This window comes from Haliotis rufescens, unplaced genomic scaffold (genome assembly GCF_023055435.1).
Source record: "Haliotis rufescens isolate VD_foot unplaced genomic scaffold, xgHalRufe1.0.p SCAF_10, whole genome shotgun sequence".
Lineage (NCBI taxonomy): Eukaryota > Metazoa > Mollusca > Gastropoda > Lepetellida > Haliotidae > Haliotis > Haliotis rufescens.
Genome location: NW_025963780.1, coordinates 23,820,839 through 23,840,081, shown reverse-complemented (window position 1 = coordinate 23,840,081; position 19,243 = coordinate 23,820,839). Strand labels below are relative to the sequence as shown.

The 19,243-nt window shown below is 44.4% G+C and overlaps 3 protein-coding genes across 9 annotated transcripts in view; 1 reads left to right on the top strand and 2 right to left on the bottom strand.

Moving 5' to 3' along the window:
- Positions 1-19,243, bottom strand: part of LOC125376575 — a 69,084-nt gene that overhangs the window by 46,108 nt on the left and 3,733 nt on the right. The gene's annotated exons all lie outside the window — the stretch shown is intronic.
- Positions 1,088-4,034, top strand: LOC125374622 (oxidoreductase NAD-binding domain-containing protein 1-like). Its single transcript, XM_048385602.1, has 3 exons — positions 1,088-1,238; positions 2,037-2,276; positions 3,918-4,034. The coding sequence occupies exons 1-3, from the start codon at positions 1,143-1,145 to the stop codon at positions 4,032-4,034; spliced, it is 453 nt and encodes a 150-aa protein (XP_048241559.1). The 5' UTR covers positions 1,088-1,142.
- LOC125376359 overlaps positions 9,654-19,243 on the bottom strand; it is a 91,076-nt gene continuing 81,486 nt past the window's right edge. For 6 of the 7 annotated variants that reach the window (XM_048388369.1, XM_048388371.1, XM_048388372.1 and 3 more), the window contains one exon: positions 9,654-16,158. In XM_048388369.1, coding sequence (XP_048244326.1) covers positions 10,163-16,158 — 5,996 coding nt within the window. In that variant the 3' untranslated portion in view covers positions 9,654-10,162. The remainder of the gene's footprint in view (positions 16,159-19,243) is intronic. The other variant, XM_048388375.1, reaches the window with a different exon arrangement.

The following is a 19,243-nucleotide window of genomic DNA, read 5'->3' as shown; positions in this document are numbered from 1 at the left end:
TGTGGTCGTCACTGGGTCGCTAACACTGTTTTTACCATGTAAGGTGTTGTGTTCAGGGTGGATAGCCACATCCCTGGTGTAGATACAGTAGGGGGCTTCTTCTTGTGGTCATCACTGGGTCGCTAACACTATTTTGACCATGATATGGTGTTGTGTTCAGGGTGGACAGCCACATCTCTGGTGTAGATAAAGTAGGGGGCTTCTCCATGTGGTCGTCACTGGGTCGCTAACACTGTTTTGACCATGATATGGTGTTGTGTTCAGGGTGGATAGCCACATCCCTGGTGTAGATACAGTAGATGTCTTCTCCATATGGCCGTCACCGAGTCGCTAACACTGTTTTGACCATGATATGGTGTTGTCTTCAGGGTGGATAGTCACATCCCTTTTTTAGATACAGTAGGGGGCTTCTCCATGTGGTCGTCACCGGGTCGCTAACACTGTTTTGACCACGATATGGTGTTGTGTTCAGGGTGGATAGCCACATCCCTGGTGTAGATACAGTAGGGGGCTTCTCCATGTGGTCGTCACCGGGTCGCTAACACTGTTTTTACCATGATATGGTGTTGTGTTCAGGGTGGATAGCCACATCCCTGGTGTAGATACAGTAGGGGGCTTCTCCATGTGGTCGTCACCGGGTCGCTAACACTGTTTTTACCATGATATGGTGTTGTGTTCAGGGTGGATAGCCACATCCCTGGTGTAGATACAGTAGGGGGCTTCTCCATGTGGTCGTCACCGGGTCTGCTAACACTGTTTGACCATGATATGGTGTTGTGTTCAGGGTGGATAGCCACATCCCTGGTGTAGATACAGTAGGGGGCTTCTCCATGTGGTCGTCACCGGGTCGCGAACACTGTTTTGACCATGATATGGTGTTGTGTTCAGGGTGGATAGCCACATCCCTGGTGTAGATACAGTAGGGGGCTTCTCCATGTGGTCGTCACCGGGTCGCTAACACTGTTTTTACCATGATATGGTGTTGTTTTCAGGGTGGATAGCCACATCCCTGGTGTAGATACAGTAGGGGGCTTCTCCATGTGGTCGTCACCGGGTCGCTAACACTGTTTTTACCATGATATGGTGTTGTGTTCAGGGTGGATAGCCACATCCCTGGTGTAGATACAGTAGGGGGCTTCTCCATGTGGTCGTCACCGGGTCTGCTACATAGGGACGGGATGCTGCAACTGGCAGTCAAACGCAGCCCTCATCCACCTGCACACTGGGTGCATACAAAGGTCAGAATTTTTTTTAGATTTGGAAGTGACATAATTTCTCAATTTATGAATTAAAAAACTAATACATAGCAGTAGAAGTTAACCTGAAATCTTACTGGCCTGGAGAGGAATAACACATAAGAACACCAAAAATCAGCCTCAAATTCTAACAGTCTTCAGAATAACTCTATCATTATCTCAGTGGGACTAACTGGGTAGTACAACAGTCAGTTGCTGATTAATCTTTGATCAAAGTGATCAGAAATTTTATCAGTGATGAACAGACATTGGCGGCAGCCATAAACTTTTTATATTTTGACTTCTTTTCTGAAATGACTCAACGGATTCATCTGAAATTTGTGTGGATGTGTGTTACTTTAAGGGGATTAAGTGTCTTCAAGGGATCAAAACTGGAATTTCAATATGGCTGCCAGATAGCCATTTTTGACTTGGAAACATAAGATTAAAAAGATCTTCTTCGCAAAAACTTAAAGGGCATGAGACTTGAAACTTTGTGAGACGATCACCTTATGTAGTACTCAGTTCGATTCAAGGCATCTTGATCGTAAATCAAATATGGCTGCCAATGGCCTTATTAAAAAATGCAAAGCATTCTGAGTCATTGGTCATAAACATCTCCTCTTGATTGCACATTCTGATCAACATGATCCAATTTAATCATTTATGTACAGAGTCTGTATTCAGCAATTACCAATCAGTATCAGTGAAATAAACTTCCATTTAACTAATTCTGTTTTCGGTCTGACATACCGAGATTTATTTATGCATCTACCGGTATGCTTGGCTCATGTTTACCAGTGCAAGGTGGGGGCTCAAGTGGACCTGCGTGTGGGTGGCGACTACTTCTATGACCCTCAGCCAGGCGAGGAGCCTCCCACAAACCTGCTGCTTGTGGCGGGTGGGGTCGGGATCAACCCCCTCATGAGTATGCTGAGCCACGTTCATGATCTGCAGCAGACGGCGACGACACGCAGCATGTGCCCAAACAAGGTCATCCTCATGTTCAGTGCCAAAACCAAGGAGGAACTTTTGTTCAGGGTATGGTGACAGTTTTCATTTACATTCAGGTCTGTTTTTAAAGTTAGTACCGGTATTAAATTTTTTAAAATTGAAATTATTCTCACAGTTCAACTGAAAATAGAATGGGATTTAGTGTGCAATCTGTATTTCCTCTATTAGACACCAGGGCCCACTTGCACAAAGCGATCTTAGCGCAAAGATGATCTTAACTCCCATACTTTAACACAGGCTTAAAATAGTCTTAGCGCTAAGATCATTTTGTGCACATGGCCCCAGGGCATTTATTAATTTTGTGCAAGCCGTTGACCCGGCTTCTCTCTCTGAGGCCTGTTGTCTATTTTGTTTAAAGCTGGCACAGTGGCAACTCACTTCCTTGCCGAATCCAAAATTCTACAGTCATACAAAGTGTACATTTGCAGAAAACTTTCAGTTGGATCTGTGGATTGCACTTGAGACTGCAGTCAAATAAATGTACAGATTGTTTCATCCTGTGTTCCAGGTGTAATTTCTACATAAGCAATACAGAACCTGGTGTAAAATGGGAATTAATTCACGTTTTGTTTGATATGCAATGCCTTATCTTTGACGACTGAACATTTAGTCTATGATTCCTGTGTACACCACTTGATAGTGTTGTTAGATTGACTTATATCTTGTTTCATTATGGCTCAAAGTGAGAGCAGAACTACTGACACCACACGAGCCCGTATACCGTCATTAAAAATCTAAGATGGTTGTTACTGACCAAATGTGAGACTGTATGCCAGTAACAGCCATCTTGGATTTTCACACATCCCCCTCATATATTTCACATACAAATTCTGGTACATTGGTCATTCAACACTGTTTGTGTTTTAATATAATTAATTGTGATGTGCAAGGACAGACATTTTAAACAAAAATCCCGTTCATGACTTTATTGATAAAGACTATAGTTAAACATTTCCATAAGGTTTGCCAGCTAAGGTTTGAAGAGTAGTCTCCCTTTGATCCTAAACTTAAGGGTTGTTGTTGTGAAGTTTTTAGTTTGACATGATATGTGCAATAAAAACACCAAATAGTGAAAGCATTTCGGCATAATAAATTTGTGGTGGTCTCTTTAGTTGCTGTACCTTGTGTCATATTAAGTGAGCAGAATAATATTGGGCGAGGCGCTAATAAAACAAAATGAAACAAATGACAGTCGGACAGTGAACACAAGACCAAGCCAGGAGAAGTGTCAGTATAGTGTGGGAGGAAAGCCAGAAGTGATGCAGGTCTCACTCCGCTGAAACCCACAAGCACGGGTATGGTGCTGGCAAACCTAGAAACATAATCTGGGCGAACCGGGATTCGAACCCACATTCGTTGGTTTCTGCTGTGCCCATGGGAAGCAACTCTGCACAGTGAATGTAGGTGACTGGGCCACCCGTGATTATTTAATGTGGAAGTTCCCCTGATAATGACTGATTAAACATCATGTTTGTGTATCACTTTAAGGAAAATACTATTGCTGTGGTAATACGTGTGAAGTAATACAAATTGACCATTCAGCATTGAGACAGCTAAGTATGTTTAGTGAAATATATTTTGAGATCTTTAAATGATCCAAGTGTAAGGAACTTTTCTTGATAGTTCAGATCTCTGATACCCAGTACTGATATTTGATTTGTTTTGCAGAAAAGAATTGACGAATTATGCAATATGAAGTCAAACAACATGTCATCAATGTATTTCATCACAGGAGACAGCTGGGAAAGGAGACAACTTTGTTTGTTAGTTCACTTTGTCTGTTAACATGGTTGACACGGTTAAGATAATATTAAAGACTGTTTATCCCTTGTGTAACTGGGCCAAACCTTCAGTAACTTGGCCATTCCTTGAGTAACTGGGTCGTCCCTTGAGTAACTGGGTCGTCCCTTGAGTAACTGGGCCATCCCTTGAGTAACTGGGCCATCCCTTGAGTCACTGGGCCATCCCTTGAGTAATTGGGTCATCCCTTGAGTAAATGGGTCATCCCTTGAGTAACTGGGTAATCCCTTGAGTAAATGGGTCATCCCTTGAGTAACTTGTTCGTCCATTGATAGACTGGACCATCCCTTGAGTAACTAGGCCATTCCCTGAGTAACTAGGCCATTCCTTGAGTAACTGGTCCATCACTTGAGTAACTGGGCCATCCCTTGAGTAACTGGGCCATCCCTTGAGTAACTGGGTCGTCCATTGATTAACTGGACCATCCCTTCAGTAACTGGGCCATTCCTTGTGGAACTAGGCCATTCCTTGAGTAACTGGTCCATCACTTGAGTAACTGGACCATCACTTGAGTAACTGGGCCATCCCTTGAGTAACTGGGCCATCCCTTGAGTAACTAGGCCATTCCTTGAGTAACTAGGCCATTCCTTGAGTAACTGGTCCATCACTTGAGTAACTGGTCCATCACTTGAGTTACTGGTCCATCCCTTGAGTAACTGGGCCATCACTTGAGTAACTGGGCCATCCCCTGAGTAAATGGGTCATCCCTTGAGTAATTGGGCCATCCCTTGAGTAACTGGACCATCCCTTGAGTAACTGGGCCATCCCTTGAGTAACTGGGCCACCCCTTGAGTAACTGGGCCGTTCCTTGAGTAACTGGGCCATTCCTTGAGTAACTGGTCCATCACTTGAGTAACTGGGTAATCCCTTGATTAACTGGACCATTCCTTGAGTAACTGGGTCGTCCATTGAGTAACTAGGCCACCCCTTGAGTAACTAGGCCATTCCTTCAGTAACTAGGCCATTCCTTCAGTAACTAGGCCATTCCTTGAGTAACTTGGTCACCCCTTGAGTAACTGGACCATTCCTTGAATAACTAGGCCATCACTTGAGTAACTGGGCCTTCCCTTGAGTAACTTGGTCATCCCTTGAGTAACTTGACCATTCTTTGAGTAACTGGACCATCCCTTGAGTAACTGGGCCATCCCTTGAGTAACTAGGTCATCACTTGAGTAACTGGACCATCCCTTGAGTAACTGGGCCCACCCTTGAGTAACTGGGCCATCCTTTGAGTCACTGGGTCATCCGTTGAGTAACTGGGTCATCCAATGATTTTGCTTGGCCCGCCCTTGAGTAACTCGGCCACCCCTTGAGTCTCTGGGTCATTCCTTGAGTAACTGGGCCCACCCTTGAGTAACTGGGCCATCCTTTGAGTCACTGGGTCATCCATTGAGTAACTGGGTCATCCCATGATTTTGCGTGGCCCACCCTTGAGTAACTGGACCATCCCTTAAGTCACTTGGCCATCCCTTTAGTAACTGGGCCACCCTTTGAGTAACTGGACCATCCCTTGAGTAACTTGGTCATCCCTTGAGTAACTGGGCCACCCCTTGAGTAACTGGGCCATCCCTTGAGTAACTGGGCCATCCCTTAAGTAACTGGGCCCACCCTTGAGTAACTGGGTCATCCCATCATTTTGCTTGGCCCACCCTTGAGTAACTTGGCCATCCCTTGTGTAACTTGGCCATCCCTTGAGTAACTGGGCCATCCCTTGAGTAACTGGGCCATCCCTTAATTAACTGGGCCCACCCTTGAGTAACTGGGTCATCCTATGTTTTGACTGGGCCTACCCTTGAGTAACTGGGTCATCGCTTAATTAACTGGGCCCACCCTTGAGTAACTGGGTCATCCTATGTTTTGACTGGGCCTACCCTTGAGTAACTGGGTCATCGCTTGAGTAACTCGGCCACCCTTTCAGTAACTGGGCCATCCTTAATTAACTGGGCCTACCCTTGAGTAACTGGGTCATCCCATGATTTGACTGGGCCTACCCTTGAGTAACTGGGTCATCCTTTGAGTAACTGGGCCCACCTTTGAGTTACTGGGCCATCCCTTGAGGTACTGGGCTTTCCTTCAGTAACTGGACCATCCCTTCAGTAACTGGACTATCCCTTGAGTAACTGGACCATCCCTTGAGTAACTGGACCATCCCTTGAGTAACTGGACCATCCCTTCAGTAACTGGGCCATTCCTTCAGTAACTAGGCCATTCCTTCAGTAACTGGGCCACTCCTTGAGTAACTGGACCATCACTTGAGTAACTGGACCATCCCTTGAGTAACTGGGCCATCCCTTGAGTAACTTGGTCATCCCTTGAGTAACTTGGTCATCCCTTGAGTAACTGGACCATTCCTTGAGTAACTAGGCCATCACTTGAGTAACTGGGCCTTCCCTTGAGTAACTTGGTCATCCCTTGAGTAACTTGACCATTCTTTGAGTAACTGGACCATCTCTTGAGTAACTGGGCCATCCCTTGAGTAACTAGGTCATCCCTTGAGTAACTGGACCATCCCTTGAGTAACTGGGCCCACCCTTGAGTAACTGGGTCATCCTTTGAGTCACTGGGTCATCCGTTGAGTAACTGGGTCATCCAATGATTTTGCTTGGCCCACCCTTGAGTAACTGGCCCACCCCTTGAGTCACTGGGTCATCCCTTGAGTAACTGGGCCCACCCTTGAGTAACTGGGCCATCCTTTGAGACACTGGGTCATCCATTGAGTAACTGGGTCATCCCATGATTTTGCGTGGCCCACCCTTGAGTAACTGGACTATCCCTTAAGTCACTTGGCCATCCCTTTAGTAACTGGGCCACCCCTTGAGTAACTGGACCATCCCTTGAGTAACTTGGTCATCCCTTGAGTAACTGGGCCACCTCTTGAGTAACTGGGCCATCCCTTGAGTAACTTGGCCATCCCTTAAGTAACTGGGCCCACCCTTGAGTAACTGGGTCATCCCATCATTTTGCTTGGCCCACCCTTGAGTAACCTGGCCATTCCTTGAGTAACTTGGCCATCCCTTGAGTAACTGGGCCACCCCTTGAGTAACTGGGCCATCCCTTAATTAACTGGGCCCACCCTTGAGTAACTGGGCCATCCTATGATTTGCCTGGGCCTACCCTTGAGTAACTCGGCCACCCCTTTCGTAACTGGGCCATCCCTTAATTAACTGGGCCTACCCTTGAGTAACTGGGTCATCCCATGATTTGACTGGGCCTACCCTTGAGTAACTGGGTCATCCTTTGAGTAACTGGGCCCACCTTTGAGTTACTGGGCCATCCCTTGAGTCACTGGGCTTTCCTTTAGTAACTGGACCATCCCTTCAGTAACTGGACCATCCCTTGAGTAACTGGACCATCCCTTGAGTAACTGGACCATCCCTTGAGTAACTGGACCATCCCTTGAGTAACTGGACCATCCCTTGAGTAACTGGACCATCCCTTCAGTAACTGGACCATCCCTTCAGTAACTGGACCATCCCTTCAGTAACTGGACCATCCCTTCAGTAACTGGGTCATCCCTTGAATAACTGGGTCATCCCTTGAGTAACTGGGCCATCTCTCGAGTAGCTGGGTCATCCCATGATTCTACTGGGCCCACCCCTGAGTATCTGGACCATCCCTTGAGTTACTTGGTCATCCCTTGAGTAACTGGGCCATCCCTTGAGCCCCTGGACCATTCCTTGACTTACTTGGTCATCCCTTGAGTAACTGGGCCATCCCTTGAGTACCTGGGCCATCGCTTGATTAACTGGGCCATCCCTTTAACTGGGCCCACCCTTGAGTAACACAGTCAATCCTTGAGAAATTCTATGCTTTATTTCATAGAAAGGCAACCCTGAATAACAATATGAGATCAAAAACAAAACCTCAGGTGTTTTCAAGGGGGATAACATCTTGTTTCTGGTTTTGGTTTTTGATACAAAATTCCCTTTCCATAAAAAAAGTCTATGTATTTGCAGATAAGTAATTAAAGAAGAGATTGGCGTACAAGTGTTCAACCTATTTAATTATTTGTAACCAATCAGGTTGAGGAAGTGTGCTGTAAATCCTACCGCACACATTAGCAAACCTTTTTCACGGTACTAGCCCATAGTAGCGGTCCTACTAAATAGCATACAGGGGCCTCCGCGAGAAATCTCTGAAGTGTTTCATATTAGCTTTAAATGCAGGTTAAGTAGGACTTCTTTCAATATCAATACTGAGTTTGTTCCAGGTATTGAGGGAACCAGTGTTAGATGTTCTTTTGAAAGATGATGTTCCTTTTCTCAAATTATAACTGGATTTGTCGGATACATTTGTTGGAGTCAGTCAGATATATATGATGACCATTGATTATTAATTATCTTATTAATTATAATATGTAATGATGACCTTAACATACGTCTGAAATTACCATAAGATCTGCATTGTTGCACTGCATTATGGACTGTCAGACGTCTGATGAAACCTCCCAGACAAATGCGGTCATTTCCAGACCCTCTTGGACGTTAAGTACTATAACTCACTGGTAGAAAAATAGAATAACTGATATTAATTGATGAACAGAAGAGGGCATATGGTAACCAGCGCTGACATGATTAGGACTCGGAAGACCACATTTGATGCCTGTACGTTATCTGACGTGGAAGGAAAGATGGGTGGCACTTGAGAGTTGTGTCCCTTTCCAAGTCAAGCATCGAGGTCCTCATAGCGATAGTATAGAGAGCTCTGCGAACAGGCTATCTCCGATACCAGTCAAAGCTCCCCACTGTGATAGGTGGCTACATCCATACTTGGAGTTGAACTCGCAGCTGACCCGACCATTATGTTTACAAACAAGTGACCTAACACCGAATACTCTTACCCCTGCTAGAATCTAGAACCAATCTGATCAAACAAACAAAAAGGTAAATTTGGTTGGTTAGTTTGTTGTTTAACGCCGCACTCAGCAATATTCCAGCTAAATGACGGAGGTCTGTAAATAATTGTGTCTGGAACAGACAATCCAGTGATTAATGGTCATTCGTGATTCTTTTCAAAATTCACTATGATGGCATTCCCAAAGACATACAGAAGTATAACCATTGCTACATTTGGGCTTCGAGGGCAAATTTCAAGATTCTTGTAATGGCCGCGCCTACACTGTTATCAGGGATGTTACCGGGAGTGTAACGAAGGTGTCGCTCACTGAGGAGGAACTTGGTCAAGCCTGATCCCGGCCACCGCGTTCACATTTCTTCAGTCCAAGATGGATAGTGCAATAAAGAGGGCATTCATGTTAAACTGCAGCATGGTATCTCAGTGAGCTATCACTATAAATCGGCATCAGTCCCGACTAATACCCACATCAACTGCGCACACACGCACGCACACATGCACATCGCTTTATAAGTGCAATATTCAATCGTCAGTGATTGCTGATGAATGTAATTAAATAAGGTAACAAGTTACGGCATTTCATTATTTTACGTAACTGTCGGCTCATGAAGAATGCTGATTCAGCAGATACGTGTATGTTCTCCTCACTGAAGGAGGTCAGTGTCCAAGCAAGCTAAATCTGTCTATAAATGTGATTGTAGGGTTAAGTTTATTCTGGATTTGAAAGAAAAACTAGCAAAACCATCAATCTTCAAGGATGATTGAATTTTATTACAAACTGAGCCAAAATTTACAATCACAATATTTGTACAAACTTCTCTAGAGCAAAATTAGGACATTTCTACAATGCTAGCTGAGTGGCAATACATGGATGGTCAGTGTTAGCTCTTCGTATCAGAAAAAAGATGGGAAGTTTGTAAAATCATCATTTCAACGATATTCCTGTCTTTTGGGGACGAAAAGCCTCCACCTTGCTCTCATATTATATATTCAGATTAAATAATGGAAAAATAATTTTCTCTCAGTGAAAATTTGAGAAAACTGACTTAACTGTTAATATGGTGCTTCAGCACTGTAGCTCACCTGCATTTGCAGGCAATAGCTTCAAATGTTGACAGCCACTTAACAATTGTTAAGCAATACTGTTGACTAAATGTTTACAGTGTTTCCAAGTCTGCAAGAATGAATGTTCTGTAGTAGAACATAGTTGCGATACAGACTCAATAAATTTCCTTCAGAACACATAACACACAGCTTAATCAGTGAGGATGTTTAACTGTTTGAAGATACTTGGCTAGTGTAGGATGTCCTCCTATCTGAGCTACACATTCAATGTCCTCATTACTGTCTGTTAGAAGTGTGAGGTCAGCTTTGTTCTGCACAAGGAGGTCAACTACATCTTGATGTCCATGGAATACAGCTTTCATCACAGGTGTGTATCCTTGCCTCCCTCTGCTGTTGATGTTAGACGGAGACAGGACATGTTGTACTATAGCAGTGTTCCCACCACGACAGGCAAGATGAAGTAAACTGTCACCAGATGTATCCACCAGTGTGAGGTCAGCTTGGTTGGACACAAAGAGGTCAAACACACTTTGATGTCCAGTGACAGCTGCCATCATTACTGGTGTATGTCCATGCATCCCTCTACTGTTGATGTTAGAAGGAGACAGGACATTTTGTACTATAGCAGTGTTCCCACCCTCACAGGCAAGATGAAGTAAACTATCACCATCTGTATCCACCAGTGTGAGGTCAGCTTGGTTGGACACAAGGAGGTCAAACACACTTTGATGTCCATTGACAGCTGCCTGCATTGCTGCTGTCCGTCCATACTCCCCTCTACTGTTGATGTTAGATGGAGACAGGACATGTTGTACTATAGCAGTGTTCCCACCCTGACAGGCAAGATGAACTAAACTGTCACCAGATGTATCCACCAGTGTGAGGTCAGCTTGGTTGGACACAAGGAGGTCAAACACACTTTGATGTCCACTGACAGCTGCCTGCATCACTGCTGTCCATCCATACTCCCCTCTACTGTTGATGTTAGATGGAGACAGGACATGTTGTACTATAGCAGTGTTCCCACCACGACAGGCAAGATGAAGTAAACTGTCACCATAAGTATCCACCAGTGTGAGGTCAGCTTGGTTGGACACAAGGAGGTCAAACACACTTTGATGTCCATTGACAGCTGCCTGCATCACTGCTGTCGATCCATGTCTGCCTGTACTGTTGATGTTAGATGGAGACATGACATGTTGTACTATAGCTGTGTTTCCACCACGACAGGCAAGATGAAGTAAACTGTCACCAGATGTATCCACCAGTGTGAGGTCAGCTTGGTTGGACACAAGGAGGTCAAACACACTTTGATGTCCACTGACAGCTGCCTGCATCACTGCTGTCCATCCATACTCCCCTCTACTGTTGATGTTAGAAGGAGACAGGACATTTTCTACTATAGCAGTGTTCCCACCCTCACAGGCAAGATGAAGTAAACTGTCACCAGATGTATCCACCAGTGTGAGGTCAGCTTGGTTGGAGACAAGGAGGTCAAACACACTTTGATGTCCATTGACAGCTGCCTGCATTGCTGCTGTCCGTCCATACTCCCCTCTACTGTTGATGTTAGATGGAGACAGGACATTTTCTACTATAGCAGTGTTCCCACCCTCACAGGCAAGATGAAGTAAACTGTCACCAGATGTATCCACCAGTGTGAGGTCAGCTTGGTTGGAGACAAGGAGGTCAAACACACTTTGATGTCCATTGACAGCTGCCTGCATTGCTGCTGTCCGTCCATACTCCCCTCTACTGTTGATGTTAGATGGAGACAGGACATGTTGTACTATAGCAGTGTTCCCACCACGACAGGCAAGATGAAGTAAACTGTCACCAGATGTATCCACCAGTGTGAGGTCAGCTTGGTTGGACACAAGGAGGTCAAACACACTTTGATGTCCATACTCAGCTGCCTTCATCACTGCTGTCGATCCATGTCTGCCTGTACTGTTGATATTAGTACGAGACATTACATGTTGTACTATAGCAGTGTTTCCACCCTGACAGGCAAGATGAAGTAAACTGTCACCAGATGTAGACACCAGTGTGAGGTCAGCTTGGTTGGACACAAGGAGGTCAAACACACTTTGATGTCCACTGACAGCTGCCTGCATCACTGCTGTCCATCCATACTCCCCTCTGATGTTGATGTTAGATGGAGACAGGACATGTTGTACTATAGCAGTGTTTCCACCACGACAGGCAAGATGAAGTAAACTGTCACCAGATGTATCCACCAGTGTGAGGTCAGCTTGGTTGGACACAAGGAGGTCAAACACACTTTGATGTCCATTGACAGCTGCCTGCATCACTGCTGTCCATCCATACTCCCCTCTGATGTTGATGTTAGACGGAGACAGGACATGTTGTACTATAGCAGTGTTCCCACCACGACAGGCAAGATGAAGTAAACTGTCACAAGATGTATCCACCAGTGTGAGGTCAGCTTGGTTGGACACAAGGAGGTCAAACACACTTTGATGTCCACTGACAGCTGCCTGCATCACTGCTGTCCATCCATACTCCCCTCTGATGTTGATGTTAGATGGAGACAGGACATGTTGTACTATAGCAGTGTTCCCACCCTGACAGGCAAGATGAAGTAAACTGTCACCATATGTATCCACCAGTGTGAGGTCAGCTTGGTTGGACACAAGGAGGTCAAACACACTTTGATGTCCATTGACAGCTGCCTGCATCACTGCTGTCGATCCATGTCTGCCTGTACTGTTGATGATAGATGGAGACATGACATGTTGTACTATAGCAGTGTTTCCACCACGACAGGCAAGATGAAGTAAACTGTCACCAGATGTAGACACCAGTGTGAGGTCAGCTTGGTTGGACACAAGGAGGTCAAACACACTTTGATGTCCACTGACAGCTGCCTGCATCACTGCTGTCCATCCATACTCCCCTCTGATGTTGATGTTAGATGGAGACAGGACATGTTGTACTATAGCAGTGTTTCCACCCTGACAGGCAAGATGAAGTAAACTGTCACCAGATGTATCCACCAGTGTGGGGTCAGCTTGGTTGGACAAAAGGAGGTCAAACACACTTTGATGTCCACTGACAGCTGCCTGCATCACTGCTGTCCATCCATACTCCCCTCTGATGTTGATGTTAGATGGAGACAGGACATGTTGTACTATAGCAGTGTTCCCACCACGACAGGCAAGATGAAGTATACTGTCACCATATGTATCCACCAGTGTGAGGTCAGCTTGGTTGGACACAAGGAGGTCAAACACACTTTGATGTCCATTGACAGCTGCCTGCATCACTGCTGTCGATCCATGTCTGCCTGTACTGTTGATGTTAGATGGAGACATGACATGTTGTACTATAGCAGTGTTTCCACCACGACAGGCAAGATGAACTAAACTGTCACCATATGTATCCACCAGTGTGAGGTCAGCTTGGTTGGACACAAGGAGGTCAAACACACTTTGATGTCCACTGACAGCTGCCTGCATCACTGCTGTCCATCCATACTCCCCTCTGATGTTGATGTTAGATGGAGACAGGACATGTTGTACTATAGCAGTGTTCCCACCCTGACAGGCAAGATGAAGTAAACTGTCACCATATGTATCCACCAGTGTGAGGTCAGCTTGGTTGGACACAAGGAGGTCAAACACACTTTGATGTCCACTGACAGCTGCCTTCATTGCTGCTGTCCACCCATGCATCCCTCTGCTGTTGTTGTTAGATGGAGACAGGACATGTTGTACTATAGCAGTGTTCCCACCCTGACAGGCAAGATGAAGTAAACTATCACCAGATGTAGACACCAGTGTGAGGTCAGCCTGGTTGGACAAAAGGAGGTCAAACACACTTTGATGTCCACTGACAGCTGCATTCATTGCTGCTGTCCATCCATGCATCCCTCTGCTGTTGATGTTAGATGGAGACAGGACATGTTGTACTATAGCAGTGTTCCCACCCTGACAGGCAAGATGAAGTAAACTATCACCAGATGTAGACACCAGTGTGAGGTCAGCCTGGTTGGACAAAAGGAGGTCAAACACACTTTGATGTCCACTGACAGCTGCATTCATTGCTGCTGTCCATCCATGCATCCCTCTGCTGTTGATGTTAGATGGAGACAGGACATGTTGTACTATAGCAGTGTTCCCACCACGACAAGCAAGATGAATAATTCCGCTGCCATTTTTATCTTTCACATTCAAATTTGATGTTGTCTGTAGTAACTTAAAACATCCCTCTGATCCCGTGTGTGCTGCAACCATGACAGGGGTCCTGCCATTCACATCAACAGAGTTTATAACATTATTCCCAGGTTTCCTGGTTAACAGGACTTTCAGGGGTTTTTCCATTCCCGATTTACAGACAAGATGGAAGATGTTTTGCTTTCCCTTGTCTCTTGTGTTAATATCAGCGCCTTCCTGCAGCAGATACACTAGTATGTCAGAGCTGCCACTTTCAGCAGCTGCCAACAAAAGTCTGTTCAGTGTCAACTGATGGTCATGTTTCTCACTCCTGCTGAACAGCCATTTCAATGCTGTCACATTGTTGCTTTGTGCACATCCTTCCATGGCCTCACTGATTTCTCCTTGAGTGAACTCTTCTCCAGTTGTGTGTTCTATACCTGTAACTAGACGTGCATTATGTCCAAGAACTGCCCAGTACAGAAAACATTGTCCTTTCTCTTTCTTGTGAAACCAAGGTTCTTCCTTAGAATCAGTTTGATTATGCTGGTGAAGCTGTTTTGTCCGATCACACTGAAGTTTGTTGAGCAGCTTGAAAACTGTGGTGTCTTGTTTGAGAATTGGATGTGTCACTGATTTAGAAAACTGTCCTTGTTTGATAGACTGTGTAAACCTTGTGGTAAGTAGGTCATCATAATTCTCTGAGACATATATCAAATGGAGATGATCATCAACTTTGGTTTCTTCAACCTTGTCACCTTGTACCCTTTCAAACAGAAAGTCATCACTGCAGTGCTTCAAAACAAAGATTGGACTGATATTATACAAGGCACAGGCACAAGCATCATAGATTGAAGAATGAGCAAAGCCAACAGTGTCTCCTCTTGTGAAGAATGTACCTCTCAAACCTTTAGCTGCTTTGTATATGCCTGAACGTGTAGCGTCAGACATCATCTGTAAAACAGTTTTGACCAGGCTGTCCATTTCCTTATCCTCACCTTCACTGTCTAACTTGCTCAGGTCCAATTTGTCTTCACTCAGTAGCATCAGAACCAGAATGGCCGATCGGTCATTTCTCTCTTCAAGCAAACGCTTTAGCTCTAACCTGAGATAAAACAGTGGTTCCTTGAAAAATGATTTTGCATTTTTGTAGAAAGATGAAAATTCAAAACAAAGTTTACAAATAAGAGGGAATCCAAAGATATTTGAACATATTTCCAGTTCACTGTAATCAGGTATATGTTGCATGGAGCAGTCACCGAGAGCTTTCCTATGTCGTTCAAATATTGTCTTTTTCTCTTTGTCAGAAAGCCAGTATTTATCTAGTGTGGTTAAATCCATTACAGTTTGACCTTTGAACAGTTTGAAACCCTCGTACTGCAGTTTTGCAAGTCCATCATGGAAGTTGTATGACTTTGATGTGAAGACAACAAGAATATCCTTTGTTTGAAATTCTGGTTGACTCTGAACTCTTTTTCTGGATTTACCAACAGCATCATTATCTTTTGTTTGAAATTCTGGTTGACTCTGCACTTTCTTTCTGGATTTACCAACAGCATCACTATCTTTTGTTTGAAATTCTGGTTGACTCTGCTCTTTCTTTCTGGATTTACCAACAGCATCAGTGCTTTCATGCATTTCTGACTGCAGCTTTTCCGCACTCCGCTTTTGTTCTAAATGGAGGAGAAGGTTGTTTAGAAAGGATTTCACCCGTGATGTATTCGCAGATAATCCAACAGTACCAAACATGTCATCTACTATGAGGAATACTCTGGGGTGGCTACTAAGACACTGGTCTAAGTCAAACTTCTCAATGTTGTCCACAAACACGACCTCGTAGCCTTTGTCTCTGTACTGTGAACCTAACACCAGAGCCATCGTTGTCTTGCCTTCTCCCGAAGCCCCGCAGATGGTCACATGTCCAAATGCCTTCAATTTTCGTTTCACGTCTTTGTAGGGTTCAGTTGCAAGAAAAATCTTCTTCGCTTCGTCTGTGCGCAAATCAAGGGTACCTGTGGAGGAATGAAAACTATTAACCATCCCAGCAAATACTTGGATGTTAAAATTAAACTACAAAATATTTGCTAACTAAATCTTCTTGTGTTAATTATCAGGGGGAACAGATGTGTTCCTGACTTAGTGTACACAACTACATTCATATTTTATAGCCCTCTTTATTCAGTCTTGTTGATAATGGCAATGTTTGCCATTTTGCCAGTTTCAACCCTCTTCAACAAATTCAACCAAATTTAAATCTTAACTTTTACTCTGATGCAATACCTCTCTGTGTTAAGCTCTTACGCCACCTCCATAGGAGGTCACATCATCAGAAAATAAGCACTGATCTGCTCTGAGAACTGTTTAACAGAGTCTGGCACAACATCATTGTCAATACTTCAGGAGTTAGCATACACGACTCCATCACCCATCAGTACATGAGGGTGGCATTTGGGATTGAACATAGGCAATATCTGCTCCCTGAGAATGGTAAGAGTCTTGCACAACATCATTGTCAATACTTCAGGAGTTAGTACACACGACTCCATCACCCATCAGTACATGAGGGTGGCATTTGGGACAAGGGGAATAAGATTCTGATTGATCTGCTCTTTGAGAATGGTAAGAGTCTTGCACAAGATCTAGTAGTTTACTGACCCTTCAGCCATGAACACTCACCTCTCCCAAGTGTTCCTTGTCCAGCCTGTCCAGTGATGATGTTCAAAGTGTTGGCCACCTGGGAGCCCCCTGAAGGACGGTCACCTGTCAACACCAATAATGAGGAATCATTGGTAACCATGGTAACCAACATTTGAATTGATCAGATAATTTCTTTACACGTTGAATAACATCATTTAATATTATTGCAGTGCTCAAGAGTTGAGTGTACATCATTTTGAAGTTTAATTCAATGGGTCTTTTGCTTTCTTTAGATTATAATCTTATCCCAGCAATAACAATTGCTTTAGACCAAAACATATAAATCATGAATCAAGTTAATAAGCTACACATGAAGTTCAGCAGATAAGTAATTCTTGAATTATCTTCAACAGGTAATAGCCAAGTTCATTATTACCCGAATGAGAGAAGGGGAGAGAGAGAGATGGGGGTAATCAGTAAATAATAAATGGTCTTTGAGTTATGCCCTGGAAATAAACCCTGGCCTCATCTATCTGAACCTACACTCAATTTATTGTGATGGAAACCAAACTAAGAAATTTAAAAAATTCCTAAATGGTAAAAGGCACCAGTCCAAGGTTAGATACTGTGCAACATTTGATTAAGAACGATTGAACAGTCTTTCACAAACAGACAGACAGCAGGGCTTCCAATATACCGCTACCACTTCATGGAGAGGATGACAAGTACGGAATACGTAGTTCTTGCATAAATTTATGTATATTCTCATCTTGCCTTGATGATTAGAAACAACTACTTTATCAACGTTTCTAGAAGATACCACCACACAGTGTGCCTCCTAAACCAGATTCAAGCCACATGACAATCATTACACATCACCACACAATATGCCTCAACAACCTCATACCAGATTGAAGCACCTTGACCATCATTACACACCACCATGTAATGTGCCTCGACAATCTCATACCAGACTGAAGCACATTGACATTCATTACACACCACCACACAATGTGACTCTACAATCTCATACAAGACTGAAGCACATTGACATCCATTACACACCACCACACAATGTGCCTCAACAACCTCATTCCAGACTGAAGCACCTTGACAATCATTACACACCACCACACAATGTGCCTCAACAACCTCATACCAGACTGAAGCACCTTGACATTCATTACACACCACCACGTAATGTGCCTCAACAACCTCATACCAGACTGAAGCACCTTGACATCCATTACACACCACCACACAATGTGCCTCCACAACCTCATACCAGACTGAAGCACCTTGACATTCATTCCACACCACCACACAATGTGCCTCCACAACCTCATACCAGATTGAAGCACCTTCACAATCATTACACACCACCACACAATGTGCCTCTACAACCTCATAGCAGATTGAAGCACCTTGGCATTCATTACACACCACCACATAATGTGCCTCCACAACCTCATACCAGACTGAAGCACCTTGACATTCATTACACACCACCACACAATGTGCCTCTACAACCTCATACCAGATTGAAGCACCTTGGCATTCATTACACACCACCACGCAATGTGCCTCCACAACCTCATACCAGACTGAAGCACCTTGACAATCATTACACACCACCACACAATCTGCCTCAACAACCTCATACCAGATTGAAGCACCTTGACCACCATTACACACCACCATGTAATGTGCCTCTACAATCTCATACCAGACTGAAGCACATTGACAATCATTACACACCACCACACAATGTGCCTCTACAACCTCATACCAGACTGAAGCACCTTGACATTCATTACACACCACCACACAATGTGCCTCAACAACCTCATACCAGACTGAAGCACCTTGACCACCATTACACACCACCACACAATGTCCCTCAACAACCTCATACCAGACTGCAGCACCTTGACATTCATCACACACCACCACGTAATGTGCCTCAACAACCTCATGTCAGACTGAAGCACATTGACAATCATTACACACCACCACACAATGTGCCTCTACAACCTCATACCAGACTGAAGCACCTTGACAATCATTACACACCACCACACAATGTGCCTCTACAACCTCATACCAGATTGAAGCACCTTGACATTCATTACACACCACCACATAATGTGCCTCCACAACCTCATACCAGACTTAAGCACCTTGACATTCATTACACACACCACGTAATGTGCCTCCCCAACCTCATACCAGACTGAAGCACCTTGACAATCATTACACACCACCACATAATGTGCCTCTACAACCTCATACCAGATTGAAGCACCTTGGCATTCATTACACACCACCACGCAATGTGCCTCTACAACCTCATACCAGATTGAAGAACCTTGACAATCATTACACACCACCACATAATGTGCCTCTACAACCTCATACCAGACTGAAGCACCTTGACAATCATTACACACCACCACGTAA

What these genes read in the sequence shown, in the direction of transcription:
- LOC125374622 (XM_048385602.1), top strand. Translation starts at nt 1,143, where the DNA reads ATGTGGTCGTCACCGGGTCTGCTACATAGGGACGGGATGCTGCAACTG. An exon ending in CACACTGGGTGCATACAAAG is followed by an intron (nt 1,239 to 2,036) that starts GTCAGAATTTTT and finishes CATGTTTACCAG; the next exon opens with TGCAAGGTGGGGGCTCAAGT. An exon ending in AGGAGGAACTTTTGTTCAGG is followed by an intron (nt 2,277 to 3,917) that starts GTATGGTGACAG and finishes TTTGTTTTGCAG; the next exon opens with AAAAGAATTGACGAATTATG.